Here is a 15,217-nt window from a genome sequence, read left to right as displayed (position 1 = left end):
TGGCGGATTTGACATTATGATTGGTCAGATCGCCTGTCAATAAAACTCCTGGTGAAGGGTGAATGGACATCTTCAGTGACAATTGCAAAGATTGTCCCTGACTAAAGATTTTTCTAGTTGACTAGTCGTCGTTCATTTAAGCCATTAATCGACTAAATATTCATATTAAATTTAATTACTTAAATATACTGGGGGGCAGAATATCTATGCCTCGTTTATGTAAGTTTACTATTATAAAATAACATTTGAATTGTTTTCTGAGTCAGTGTCAGCTGCAAAGATGAAGTTGACGATGCTGACTTCTGCTTGCGTTTCATGAATGAGGTCTACTGAATGGCTTTCCTGGGGTAAATGTAATGTTACGTGAAATACTGTTTACGAGCCATTTTATTGACGTCTTTATGCAGTTGAAACCGATTACAACAAATATTTCAATAAGTTTACCAAATGTTTATTTCATGCTATAACTAGTAGCAATGTAGGAGAAAAAAAAAATTAAATTATTACCGTTTCGGTCAATAATTTCGGCCCTCCAAAACCATTTTGGCTGAAATTGTCAGTTGCTGAAATTTCGATGCATCACTAAAACAAAAATTAATACTAATAATACATCTTTATTGTCATCCATGGTTGGAATGTGTCTTTGACCACATCAGTAATCAATTAAAATATTAACTTCAATGCGCAGAGTATGGTGCACAGATTTGTTGTACAATAATTCAATGCACTCCTGGTTACAGACTAAACATCATATACCAGAAATAAGGGCCTTTGCTGCAATTGCTTTTGTGCAGCAGAATCACGCTGACAAGAACAGCGATCAGGCCTTTTCTGATGTACTGTAAATGGCCTTTCACACCAAGCACGTTTGAGTGACGCGAATGTTCAACACGATGATGCTCTTGAATCGAAACAATAGATCCCTATGGAGCAATTCACACTGGGCACAATCAATCACAGCACAACAAAGCGAGATTTAGGGTTAGTTCACTCAAAAAAAAAAAAAAAAAAAATCATTAAATTGAAAGATCATCATTTGTGTTCCAAAGATGAACTAAAGTCTTAAAGGTTTGGAACGATATGAGGGTGAGTAATTAATGACAGTTTTCATTTTGGGGTGAACAAACCCTTTAAAGTGGGTTTCAAGCAAAATCTGTAATAATCTCATAAATTGTGATGCATAGCTTGATGCTAATTTTAGCTCTAATGTACCTGCTCCTCAGCTGCGATTATTTAATGATTTGGTCAAAATAATTCTAACAATTATGGATAGTTTGTGTTTCTAATGTAGCACTAAACTTAAAGCCAAATGGAATAACCTACAAGATACATACAAAACCTCATTCTCAGTCAGTTCAATCCCCACCTATTGTGCAAGTGTGAATAAGCCGAAGGCAATCAATGTATTAACGTTTGATGTGAAAGCACCGTTCGTCGGCTTTTTTTTGCGCTCAGTGTGAAAGGGCCTTAAAGGGTTAGTTCACCCAAAAATGAAATTTGTCATTAATTACTCACCCTCATGTTGTTCCAAACCTGCAAGACATTCAATCATCTTCAAAACACAAATTAATATATATTTGATGAAATCCAAGTTGTTTTTTTATCCTCCATAGAAAACAACATAACTGCCACATTCAAGGTCCAGAAAGTAGTAAAAACACCACTAAAACAGTCAACGTGACTAAAGTGGTTCAACCTTAATGTTATGAAGCAACAAAGTACTAAAATACTTTTTGTGTGCAAAAACAAAAGTAACAACTTTATTCAACAATTTCTTCTGTCTCGTCGTTCTCCTACAGTGTTTACGCTGAGCGCTTCCAGGTTCTACGTCAGAACGCTGACTCAGTATTGGCTGACGTATGCGTGTGATGCTGATGCAAGAGCCGGCCAGTGAGTCGAAGTTCTGACGTAGCACCCAGAAGCGCAAAACGTGAACAGCGTAGGAGAATGACGTTAGAAGAAATTGTTGAATAAAAGTCGTTACTTTTATTTTTGCACACGAAAAGTATTTTAGTACTTTATTGCTTCATAACATTAAGGTTAAACAACAGTGTCACGTTTTTTTTACTATTTTAACAACGTTTTTACTACTTTTCTGGACCTTGAATGTGGCAGTTACGTTGCTTTCTATGGAGGATAAAAAACAACAACTCGGATTTCATCAAAAATATCTTAATTTGTTTTCTAAAGATGAACGAAGGTCTTATGGATTTGGAGCAACATAAGGGCGATTACTTAATCAGGGTTTTTCCTGGGTCAAAAATAATCTTTGGTGGTGGCTATTAGCCATTAGCCTGACTACGTCAGACTTCCTACTTCCGCTCAATTTCATTTCGCTTCTGTACTCAGTCTGAGACAGCGTCAGAGCTTTCTGTTTACCACCGGTCTGGAAACAGCCGGGCCAATCAACGAACAGAGGGCGGGCTGAGAGCCGTGACGTAGATGCTAAGCGCCGAGTTTTACATTGTAGGTTAGAGAAATCGAAAACCGAAACGACCGCGGAAATGGGAAACGAGACACAGGATGCAATTCGCTCTGTTATGGAGAACATTCAACTCTTTTTCAAACTGAAGCCAGAACAAGAAGAGTGTTTGATAAACATTTGTTTTATCATGTGTTTACAACAGGTTTACAGTGGAAGTTCAATCATAGATTTGAGTTCGATGCATGATGTCTGTGCTTCGATGCGGCTGTACAGGCACATAACATACCTCATAACTAAACGTATCTGATTGGCTTACAGGTAACCAATGATTTTAAACTTCAGACAAGCGCCCCCTGGCGAGAGAGAAAACACTTCTCTATTATGCCATTCCAGACTCTGTCTACGAAGCAAAGTGAAGTAGCAGAGTCTGGTATTACCAGGCTAATTAGCCATGGTCATCCACACAAACAGTAAAAAGTACCCTACCCACGTGATCTGCGAGCCCAATACTGACCACAAAGTACTCACCACTTACTGTAGTCCTTTCTTGCCTTCTTCGCAAAAAAAAAAAAAAAAAAAAAAAAAAAAAACGGATTTCATAGCTTTGTAAGAGAAGATGCTTCTTTGCTAGACCTGAAAATTATTTTGGTATATATAATAATAATAATAATAATTAATTAGCAGTATTTAAAAGTAGCATTAAAAATTTAACTAATAATCTAATTTTCTATCATACATAATTGAATGCACCTAGCTTTGTTCTGTTTTCACCTCACTCCAGTCTAAACTAACTGATTTTATAGGTAGGCCTAATTTACTACACATCGTCATAGAAATAACCAGAAAATAATGTGGATAATTAAGACTTAATCTTACTAACCACTCTCGGGGAAGCACACTTAGCCTACGTTCACGTTCTCATTCCAGATTGGTTCTGAGTAAATGATTTGTTATACTTATACACCGATTCAGACAGTGACGTCTCTTAGGTTCAGTGTTGGACAGATAAGTTGTTTTCACGATTCATTAAAATGAATCTGTTCAAATGAGTGATGTCGCGAATCGGATATTAGCGGTCGTGGATGCGTTGCGTGTGAATCGCACCACTGGATAGGATTTTTTTTTCTTTTTGTTTACTGGAATTATGCTTTATGTCAGCTGCATGTGCGGGACGCCTGTCAGAGAAGATGAGGTGACGTTCTTTTTAGCAATATTCACAGCTAGGAGTTATTCAGGAAAAAAATTCTCTGAATGCACCATGCGAAACATGGATTCGGTCTTCCAAACTTTTAGCGTTGTGCTTGTTAATTTAAATTATTATGTGCAAGGGAGAGCGCAAATACAGCGCTTAGTTTGAAGAACGATAGAGTTCTCACGCACGAGGGAGGAGCTCTCTGCTCGTTCTCTCCGTCAGTTAACATGCACCCTATCACAAGCGCAGCAGTCATCTGCATCCCTCATAAACAACTTACAATAACTGATCAAATAAAACTTTGGCGTGACAAAAATTTATTTTGGCGGGCCACAAAAATTTTCAATGTAGGAAAAAGAAATTTTATTTTTCGGTAACTAACCCTTTAAGATTATCACAGACCAGGTTCTGGGGTTAAAGTCTTACCTGAACCCAGTCTGAGAGGATTCTTACGTGCCTGGTAAGTGTCTCAACCTGAACCTGGCTTGACTTGATGCAACAGGTGGGATTAAGAGTGACCAAAAATCGTTTTGACATATTTTGCCAATATTCACACTTTTCAACTTAATCGGTAATTGGATGCTTATTACGGAGTTTACCAAAAATGCAACAATTTGATGGGTATCTAAATAAAAGCAACCAACAATATTTTTAAGTATGCAAAAGTAATTGTTTTTCTAGAATAAACAAGTTATTCATTCTCAAGTGACAAATATGCAGCTCAACAATTAAGACAAATAAAATAAAGGTGGTTTAGTAACACTGTTACAAGTTGTAGTCCGTAGGTTTTACCTCTTTGTCACCATCTCTGTTTGAACCCTGAAATTGCAGTTATTTGCTTTACGTGGGTTGTGCATTGGCAAGGCACCTCAGCGTTAAAAGAATCTAATGTTTTGAGGTGTATATGTGGGTTGTCTATCAACACACCAGTTGTCAATGATGATTATTGTTTTGAACTTTTTTGATTACAATCCACCATCAAAATGACAAGTTTAATTATATTCCAGCTGCTGTAAGAACAAACGATCTGCCACCTGCAGCATCCACACACTATATAGCCCGGACTCCTTTATGTATACAGACGTAATGTAACGATGCAAAGACGAACGGCGGAAGCTCGTATTTGCCGCGGAAACCTACCAATACCACTCGAATTAGAACAGATTATTACAAGCTAACTGTTGTGAATTGGGCTAAGGTAAGGAGATCGTTTTGAACATTGGCTTGCTCAAATATTTTATTTTAGATAATTTGTAACCAAACAATTTATAGATTGCAGCTTTAACTATATTATTTAACATAATGAACAATACTTCTACAGCATATTAATCTTATTTAATGTTAATCTCAACCTTTACTAATACTTTAAGGTCAAAACTTGAATCTGTTAAAGGGTTATTTCACCCAAAAATGACATTTCTGTCATTAATTACTCACCCTCATGTTGTTCAACACCCGTAATGGTGCGTTCACACCGGACGCGAATGAAGCGGTAAGCGTGAGTGATTTACATGTTAAGTCAATGCAAAGGCGCAAATTGACATCCTGCAGCGCGAATTGAGCGATTCGGGCGTCATACGCTGTTGACGTAGTGAACCAATTGCAGAGCTTCTATGTTTACGTCCGAACCTCGACTTAGTATCGGCCGGCTCCTGCGTCAGCATCGGCCAATGCCGAGCTGGCGTTCGGACATAAACACGAAATCTTTGCACTGCATTCACTGTGTATGAGACTGACAGGGTAGAGAAGAAATTGTTGAATACAGTATTTGTTTTTGCTTTATTTTTCGTGCATAAAACGTATTCTCATCGCTTCATAACATTAAGGTTGAACCACTGCAGTCATATTGGCTATTTTAACGATGTCTTTAAAGAGTTAGTTCACCCAAAAATGAAAATTCTGTCATTTATTACTCATCCTCATGTCGTTCCACACCAGTAAGACCTTCGTTAATCTTCAGAACACAAATTAAGATATTTTTGTTGAAATCCGATGGCTCTGTGAGGCCTGCATAGCCAGCAATGACATTTCCTCTCTCAAGATCCATTAATGTACTAAAAACATATTTAAATCAGTTCATGTGAGTACAGTGGTTCAATATATCAATATTATAAAGCGACGAGAATATTCTTGGTGCGCCAAAAAAACAAAATAACGACTTATATAGTGATGGCCGATTTCAAAACACTGCTTCAGGAAGCTTCGGAGCACCAAAGTCACATGATTTCAGCAGTTTGGAGGTTTGACACACGAATCATGATTCGACACGCTGATTCGTAATTCTCAGATGCTTCATGAAGCAGTGTTTTGAAATCGGTCATCACTAAATAAGTCGTTATTTAGTTTTTTTTGGCACATAAAAATATTCTTGTGGCTTTATAATATTAATATTGAACCACTGAACTCACATAAACTGATTTAAACGTATTTTTAGTACATTAATGGATCTTGAGAGAGGAAGTGTCAATGCTCCCTATGCAGGCCTCACGGAGCCATTGGATTTCAACTAAAATATCTTAATTTGTGTTTCGAAGATGAACGAAGGTCTTACGGGTGTGGAACGGCATGAGGATGAGTAATAAATGACAGAATTTTCATTTTTTGGTGAACTAACCCTTTAATACTTTTGCCGGAAATTCTGTTGCTTAATAAAAAAAACCTCTCTGATTTCATCAAAAATATATTAATTTGCGTTCCGGAGATCTTACAGGTTTGGAACGACATGAGGGGGAGTAATTAATGACAAACTTCATTTTTGGGTGAACTTGGGGTTTAACAGATTATCTTTAATCCTGAGTCTACCTATAAACCTCACAATTAGATGGTTGTGTATATAAAAGCACCCAACAACAATATGCAACAATTGAAAAATATGTAAAAAGATTAAATAAATAAAAAATAATATAATAATATGAGTGAGTGATTATCTTTCAAGTAAATAACAGTGATTAATTCTCAAGTGAGAAACAAGTAGCTTAACAATTAACTCAAAACAAAGATAAAAACTGGGCCCGTTTAGGTCACAAAATAGCTTTGCATAAACAACAATTGTAATACTAATAAGAATTATTAATAAAATAAATTATAATGCATGTTTTTTCAGTTGCTGTCTAATGATCATCTAGTTATTAGTGTGTAAAAAAAAATATTCTGCACATCAGTTATCAGAAACGTTAGTTTAAAAACAATAGATGGTCATAAAAAAATGCATAATTTATCAATCTCTAGCAAGACCTGGATCTGGTCTGAGATGGGAGAGTCCCACATAAACCGAGTCTTGAGGACAACCGTGAATCTTACCTGCACTGACCGATTTGTGGTGGGACAGGTGAACAGCATACCTGATGTTGAGACTTACCTGGTCCTAATCTGGACGGTTTCTGATAGCACAGATGAGATTGCTACCTAAACCTGGCCTGGGAGGTTTCTTATTGAACACGTTAGAGTCTAAAAGGGTTTCTGGCCAGATATTAGACGTCTGAGCAAATGCATTATGAGACAGGTGACCCGATTGAGAGGTCCTTATCTAGATTTCTTATATGACAGATGACATCTGAGAAGTTTTCAGATTTGACAGGTGAGATCTGAGGAGAAGTGAGCATCTTACCTGGAGTGTCGGAGGAGGACAGCGCAGGTGAGTTCAGTTTGGGCCGCTTTGCGTTGGGGGGACCCATATCCAGTAGATTATCAGCCATCGTGCTCGCTCTCTCGCTTCACAAAAAAACACGTAAAAGCAATAAATTCGTCTTCCAAGAGCCCGGAAGGGGGACAAAGCGAAATAAATCAAATCAACCCTCGGGTTTTTCTATTCTTATTCAGCGATCAGGAGCCAATAATTAACAGATGGGGCTCAAACGCGACTCAACAGCGCCCCGCTCCGCCATCGCCATTCACCCCATGATAATCCAACACCCAAAACCCGCATAATTAACCTTAATGATCGCCCCAAACCCCGCAAAAATAAATTATATCATCGTTAAAACCGAAAAATAAACGACGAAGGGAAAAAATCTCAATCTCGAGTCCTTCAAGTGGTTCGCGCGAGTCTCTTCAAAAATGCTATTTTCTGCGAATAAAAATAAAGACCTTCAAGCTCCATGTCCAGCCCGAATCGAATAATCAGTAAAGTCCAGTAATATAAATGAAAAATGTGGGGAAAAATTATATTTTAATATAGGCGAGTGGCACAGGAGCGCCGCTCGCGCTGAAGGGGGAAATCAGATATACGGGGGTTTTCCAGCCGACCACAAAAACGGCTCCATTACGCTGATATTCGCCACAAAGATCCGCGATTTGCCCCAAAGCTTTTCGTTTTCGTCGCAGGGAAGCTATTTAGGCCGGTTCCGATGGAGCCGGATGCGTAAAAAATGATATAATGCTCTCCCGAAATCCTGACGCTCATCCGCGACAAGATGGCGGCTGTTGATTCCTTCGATACAAAAAGTTTTTTTTTCTTTTCCAGCCAGACTGTGGAGGGGGAGGGGCTGCGCAGCCACGCCCCTTACGCAAACGCGTACGTCACGCGGTCGTAACCAAAACAGCCGCTAGGGGCCGCGGTTTACACGTAAATGTCGTAGATGTATTTAATCATTTCAGATTTGAGTGTAACCTTACAAAAGTGTACAACTACTATCTATTGTCACTTTGACACCTCTTTATTAAAACTAACTGCCCTGTTTGAAAGAGATTTTTCACTAGTAACCGCAAACTGACATGGTACATCCTTGCAATTTGTAAATACAACTATTGTGTATACAAAATGATTCAAGTATAAAGCACAGAAAGTCATGTTTAAAGCAATGTGTGTGCAGAATATATATTGTTAATGTGAACAGACATTGAAATGTTTATGGTAGATTCACTACAAATCACCAGGCAGAAGGTAGACTTCAACACTGTATTATTGACTTTCCCTTTTCATCCATTAGCTTCGATGAACAGTATGGCACATGCATCGGTATAAATAATACAAAAAAATAACTAGACTATGTGTCAATACAGAGCAATGCGTATGTACAAACATAGGAGAACATTTATACAAATGAATACAATGAAAACATTTCCAAAGAAACTGGCTGAAACTCAAAATCATACATTCTTTAATAATTACACTCTTTGGCAAGAAGTCCCATTGTGTGATACTTCTGTTGAAAACACACTTTTTGTGTGTCAGATTGTACATATACACACATTTCTTATGTCAAATTGCTTGTAATCATCAATTGAAGTGATTGTAAAGTAGATTAAAAGAAATAAAATGCTGCTCTACCGTTATCATGCATATAGATCAGCCCTTTCATTCACCCTATGTGTTTTTTGCTGAAGTCTCAAGCAGAAGTAATGGAATGGAAAGTTCATAAGAAGCACGTTTCCATTAAAATGACTATGACAGAAAACATAAATGTGCTTCGGCAAGTTAAGTTCAAGCTCTAAAGCAGCAGTTCAGAGGCTGACGCGTAATGCTTATTTAGTTGGATCAAGTTTTATATTGCTCTGCTCTCTGAAACAGAGGAGGGTTGTGTGCTCATCATTCCCCCTCCAGACAGCAAGGGCACTTTTATTATTTAGCAAAAGTTGTGCCCTATAAAATATATAATAAATACACATGGATTGCTATGCTTGGCGTCACCAAAAACACATCAACCTAACAGTATTAAAATCAGCAGAGAATAAAAATGACGTATTTAACAATGGCACCTTGGAGTAAAATGACAATATCCATCCTACAAAGTTCACATTCAAAAGGAATATACAGGGAGAATGAACACGTCAAGCTAATTGTTAAGAAAAGGCACAGCGCTAAATCTGAAGACATTTATCATACACAAGCAGTATGAAAACGAACATAAAAACAAGAATGATGACTAGTTGATGCATTCTAAATGAGTAAAAGGCACTAATATATACAATGAGAAATACTGACAAATTCCCTTTTACCTGTATAAGGTTCTTGGCAGATTGCAAATTCACAGAAATGTCAAAAAAGATTTCACATTTTCTTATAATTACTTAATCAGAGCACAATCCCTATAAATGTGAAGCACGAAAAATCTTTGAGCACACAACCCTTTTAAACTAATAAAGGTTCCCCATCTTAAAGCCAAAATGTAAGGGGGAAAAACAAACTGTTAAACTGCTATCAAAAGGTAAACACATCATGTACAGTAAAGCATGTGACAGTCATAAAATGGATGCAGTATCAGTGCAGATCAAGTTACTTACAAAGCGACAACTCAATGGCAAAATCTACTTTTACAGATCCTTTTGCTAATATCCCATACAATAATTTACCCTTTACTATTGCACATCAAAAGACAAGCAGGCAGAGTCAAGGCTATGGTCTAATCTATTCTAATATTCACATCGAGTCTGTACATTTGACTGGCCGGAGTATCTTACCTAGATTATAAACCAGTCCGTTCTGCCACTATGGGCACTTAACTGTGAACATCATTTCTTGTCCATTTATTTTGAAATATAGTCAAAGTTTTTCACATTTAACAAATTTCATTCATTTTTCTCGCTTACTCTGTCAGTGGACGACAACCAAAATCGAAGCCAACGTGAAATGGCACGCTCGTACTCTCATTTGACGCATTTTCTTAAAGGTGCAGTGAGCGATTTCTGAGAAATGGTGTTGAAAGTAGATCGGACTAGTAGATCTGAGTCTCATGACTCAGAAGAGAGGGTGAGTAATAGGGAGATTTGAAGAAAGACTATAGAAAGAAAAATGGCTAAGAGGCATTACAAAAGAGAAAAGGTCAGAAGGGTGATGATCAGGCAAGAGCTTTAGGGCGAAGAGACCGAAGAGGGAAGGCCTGAAAATGGACACAGAGTTAAAAATTTTTCTGCTCATCTAACCCCTCCTGTTCGAACCGCCCACTCTAAGAGGGACTCGAACCCGGGTTCACTGGCATGTGAGTCGGGTACTCTAACACTATAGGTAGAGTGCCTTTTGTGTTCAGGGGAGTAAGGTTTACAAGCAAATCTCTTACTAGCCTATGACTGTTACACTCATATGTGAGTAAATTGGTTTTGCTATGTTTCACAGAACCAAGATATGCTGTTGTTGTAATATTAGCTATAGTAACTAGACAGTTTTGAGTGTCATTGTCAGGGCTGGGTAGGTTACTTTTAAAATGTATTTCACTACAGATTACAAAATACATGCTTTAAAAAGTAATTCGTAATGTATTTCGTTAGATTTCTCAGAATTGTAGAATTGCAAGTTGCAATTGTGAGTTATAAAGTCAAAATTCTGAGATATAATCTCACAATTTCCCAGTAAATAAAGTCAGAATTGCAAGAAAAGAAGTCCAAATTGTGAGATTTCTCGCAATTGCGAGAAAAAAGTCTGAATTGCAAGTTTTTAATCACGCAATTCTGACTTTATAACTTGCATTTACGAGTTTATATCTCGCAATTCTGAGAAAAAAGATCAGAACTGTAAGATGCAAACTCGCAATTGCAAGGAAAAAAGTCAGAATTACCATTTTTTACTCACAAACAACTATCGCAAAACATGAAAACAGTCGTGGATTATCAATGTAATGACAGGACAGTTAAGATTCAAGGGTATATACATTTTTGAATGGGGCAATTTTTATAAATTCAGTCATTTTGTCTTGTGGAATATATGTAAGCATATTTTATGTGAAATAGCTTATTCAGGACAGTACTAAATAAAAATAACATTTTATGATCCCTCTTATTTGGTTAAAATTTGGTTATTTCGTTACTCCCCAACCCTGGTCATTGTTTATCTGGAGCTGCTGTGCTATTGGTGACTAACAGCTAGGGCTGCCCTCGACTAAAGTTTTTTCTAGTCGACTAGTAGTCTTTAATTTCAGTGATTAGTCGACTAATCGCACATGTATATTACTAAGCCATATAAATCAGAATAATGAACCTGTAATTGCCAACTGCATATAACACATAGCCTAATCAGCGCTCAAATGCACACATAAAGCTTGCCGCGGCGCACCGGCAAAAGTAACGACTATGAATGTATTGTGAAAAAACAGCAAAGAGACTGACAAAACATTTTAATAATTTATAGATAATGTTTTCTGTTTGAAGTCGACAATGCTGACTCGTCATCTCTGCAGTAGTGGACACGCCTATATGCATGTTTCATACAATTACATAATCGTATAATATTTGTTTCCCACTTGAATTGGTTGACAATCGCTTGACATTTAAAGTTTTCTATAGATATATTTTTCAAACTTAGATATGCACCTAATAATAGCGCACATTTATCTAGGTTAATGTTAGCGCGAGCAGCTACTTACATGTTTAAAATGATAAGCCGTATTTGAGGTTGATGGATGATAAGCGAACGTTTGGATTTCCTGACCAAAATATTGTAATTACCACAAGGACCTGCTGTTAACAATCTGTCCCAATCGAGGACTGCGTGACTTCCCCACAAGCCTTTTTTTTCTGCGACTAATACAATTTTTTGGACGACTACGTCTCTTCTAGTCGAGTATTAGGGGGCAGCCCTACTAACAACCAACTCTTGCTTGATACTCTTGTATATATGTTCATTTTTTTGTTCTTCCTATTCATTTGTTCACCATCTTCACTTTATTTTTCACAAAGCATTATTTTGCTTGGCTTCAGCTATGATAAAGCTGCATTGTGTGTTCGTGCATTTTGGGGGCAGAGCAATAAAGGGAGGGGGGTGTTTATGTCTCAAAAATCGCTTACTGCACCTATAAGTGCAACATAATATTCAATGAGGGTTTAATTTTATCCATAAGGCATTACCAGGCAATTTTATCCAAGCAGGCAATACCAGAATAAAGTCAAACATGAATCAACACCATCTGAGGAGAATTCTTGACCACAGCATCTCCCAATTTCAAAATGTTTTCAAATCTATTGTTATCTGCTATTATTGCCATAATCAGTTTAGCATTAATCAGCACTGAATTGCTGCACTACTTACAAAAGTAGTCTAATGCAATGTTATTTAGCTATTGGCTAACTTCATTTTCCATGCCGAGCCGTGCAGCCGAAAAGAAAAGTCATTTCAGAGGCTGAGAAAGTTTAAATTTTGATGAAAGACTACAAAGACAAACATTTTTGCTTTTACAACTACGTGCACTGATGAATCATCCAGACTAAGACTAGGAACTATGGGTTCAATGTTGACTTTATGTTGTAAACAAACTGCCTATATCTTAAAACCAGTCACAGTAGCTTATGCATGAATGCATTTTTGTCCTTTAAGACTACGAGTGTGTCCTTTAAGAGTATGATCTCATTAGCGTTAAGGCAAACTTGCCACGTTGTCTAAGAACTCATTGTTAGCTCTCAACCCAACATTTAGCTGCAGAATGAAGAGAGACAGGAAAAATCACGGAAAAAGAGACAGAATGGCCACAGTTAGGAATACATGCATCAAGAAAAAGCAAGAGAAGTAATCTCCTTTGAAATGTTTGATAGTTTTCATTGTATGTGGATTCAGCCCATAGCTTGCTGTACATTTCACTAATACTTCTTCACAGACACTTTTGGCCATGCACCATTCAGAGTCATTGGGTCTTTTTAAAATCGCAATCATCGCAATATAGAGTTTTGCTTTGTAAAATTGTTCGGAATACTGACTGATGAATGTTCGACAGCGAGAACTCAAAAAATATCTATAAATATTCCAAAATATACCAAATACTTTCACAAAAATTAAAGCATTTTCTAACATTAATTTTACATGCTAGATCTTTTAGATCTTTAGCTAAAGGTTTGATTGAGAAATTTTTTTTGAATGCCTCGTACATATTATCATCATCCTAAAGGCACTTCTTTAAAAGAAAACAATTCACGGAAGGCAGACAATAGTAGGGGAATAATAGTCAAAATTAAATTAGCGGGAATAATTGCGGTCTGTTTAAGGATGGGATTTCAGGTCTGTGCCGACCCAATCCATCTCCCCAGCATTTCTTATTCCACGTAGGAATGGTTCATGTGGCTCCTCTGAGTTTTTACAGTCCAGCATCGCCGTCCACGGCACTAAATGTGAAAATGTGTCTTGGTTCAGCTAGCGGTATAAACACTTTAAGATTATGTGCTTAAACTTTCCACTCCACATACACAGATACAAATCTACGCTAGCATCCGTCCCTAATCATGCCTATCCCTACAAACTCAACAGAGAGGGTTGCAAGCCCACGTTTAAAGGGTTAAGACCAACAGCAACAACACTGTTGGCGCGTTTAGAGTCAAAGTTTTGTCATTTCACCCATGTACGCTATTTCTCCCGCCTTTTTTGCAGTGGCCTCTGCGTTTTCTGCGCGGACAGGAGAGGTCAAGATTGGTTCTGCTGGTTTACCGCTTGTGCTCAGGTTGGTTTCTGGTATGCATGTCAGGACAACAGCAGATGCAGATCGATGGGCCTTGGACGTACCGTTGCTTCCAGCAACCTTTTCGGGAAAGTCTCTACCAGCGTATCCCTCTCCGGTAAGCCCTGAACTCACGGAGAAAGACGGACCTACTCTACTGGCACTGGTTGCCGGCATCATATTGGCGATTTCATCAGTGGGCGAGCGTCCGATGCTGCCGTCCACTTGCGCTCGAATTTCTGGAGAGACCGAGAGCTGGTATTGAGGTACAGGTCCACTGTCTGCACTCTTCGGGTAAAGGTAGGTCTTCATTTGACCCTTGCCCTTCACGTTGACGGTACCGCGGTAGTCGAACTCGTAGTCCATTCCACTGAGCACGCAGTAGCTCTCCTCACTAACCTGAACGCGACATTCCACGCCAGTTGTGTCCATCCGGCTGGCGATGTTCACCGTGTCTCCCCAGATGTCGTAGAGGAGCTTGGTGGTGCCGATGACTCCCGCAGTGAGGGGTCCGTGGTTGAACCCAATCCGTAACTTGAACTTAAAGCCCAGCATGTTTTTATTGAAGTCGTCCACCACTCGCATCATTTCCAGGCAAAATTCGAAGAGCGCTCGCAGGTGGGCGTGCGGATGGGCCTGGTCGCTACACTGTTGCGTATTGAGCCCAGATGCTGCCATGTAGGACGCGCCAATCGTCTTGATCTTCTCGATGTTGGAAAAGTCAGACTTGCGCAAGAGTTCGTCAAAGTCCCCAATGAGTTCGTTCAGGACGCGGTAGCACTCTTTCCCGCCTTCGTAGCTCTCTTCGTAGAACTCGCTGAAGTTGACGATGCTGGCGAAGATGACGCCCACGTTGTCGTGGTTCTTGGAGTAGCTCTGGGTCACCTTCAGCTGCTCGGCCACGTGGATTGGGATGATGTTGCGCAGGAGCCAGTCCGCCTGGTCCCGCATGTTTTGGATCTTGATGCGGTGCTGGTCTGCTTCCACGTTCCCGTGGAAGTGTAGACGGTAGCTCACCTCGAACTCACGGTTGAGGAACCAAACAAGGAGAAGCAACAGGAAAAAGGCAACCAAAGCCTCTGGGCCGAGTAGATCCTGTAGTTGGGCCGAATCATCTCCAGAGGACTGGACGTCATTAATGCTGCTGTTGAAATCACTGGATCTGGTAAAGTGAATACAGAGTAAGACAATTTAAAAGGTAAAGCAAAAATGAACACTGGGTTGAGAACTTTTGAGTGGTATGCTAGCATA

At 38.7% G+C, this 15,217-nt stretch overlaps 2 protein-coding genes across 6 annotated transcripts in view; both read right to left on the bottom strand.

Annotated features, from left to right (window-relative positions):
* Window positions 1–8,039, bottom strand: part of LOC137017252 (CREB-binding protein-like) — a 51,673-nt gene extending 43,634 nt beyond the window's left edge. For all 4 annotated transcript variants that reach the window (XM_067381296.1, XM_067381297.1, XM_067381298.1 and 1 more), the window contains exon 1: window positions 7,225–8,039. In XM_067381296.1, the coding sequence (XP_067237397.1) occupies window positions 7,225–7,312 (88 nt within the window). In that variant the 5' untranslated portion in view covers window positions 7,313–8,039. The remainder of the gene's footprint in view (window positions 1–7,224) is intronic.
* A 495-nt stretch (window positions 8,040–8,534) lies between these two features.
* The window catches only part of LOC137017251 (adenylate cyclase type 9), an 81,740-nt gene continuing 75,057 nt past the window's right edge, over window positions 8,535–15,217 (bottom strand). For both annotated transcript variants that reach the window (XM_067381293.1, XM_067381295.1), the window contains one exon: window positions 8,535–15,128. In XM_067381293.1, the coding sequence (XP_067237394.1) occupies window positions 13,847–15,128 (1,282 nt within the window). In that variant the 3' untranslated portion in view covers window positions 8,535–13,846. The remainder of the gene's footprint in view (window positions 15,129–15,217) is intronic.

This window comes from Chanodichthys erythropterus, chromosome 3 (assembly GCF_024489055.1).
Source record: "Chanodichthys erythropterus isolate Z2021 chromosome 3, ASM2448905v1, whole genome shotgun sequence".
In the NCBI taxonomy this organism is placed as follows: Eukaryota; Metazoa; Chordata; class Actinopteri; order Cypriniformes; family Xenocyprididae; genus Chanodichthys; species Chanodichthys erythropterus.
This window is presented reverse-complemented; position numbering and strand designations above follow the sequence as displayed.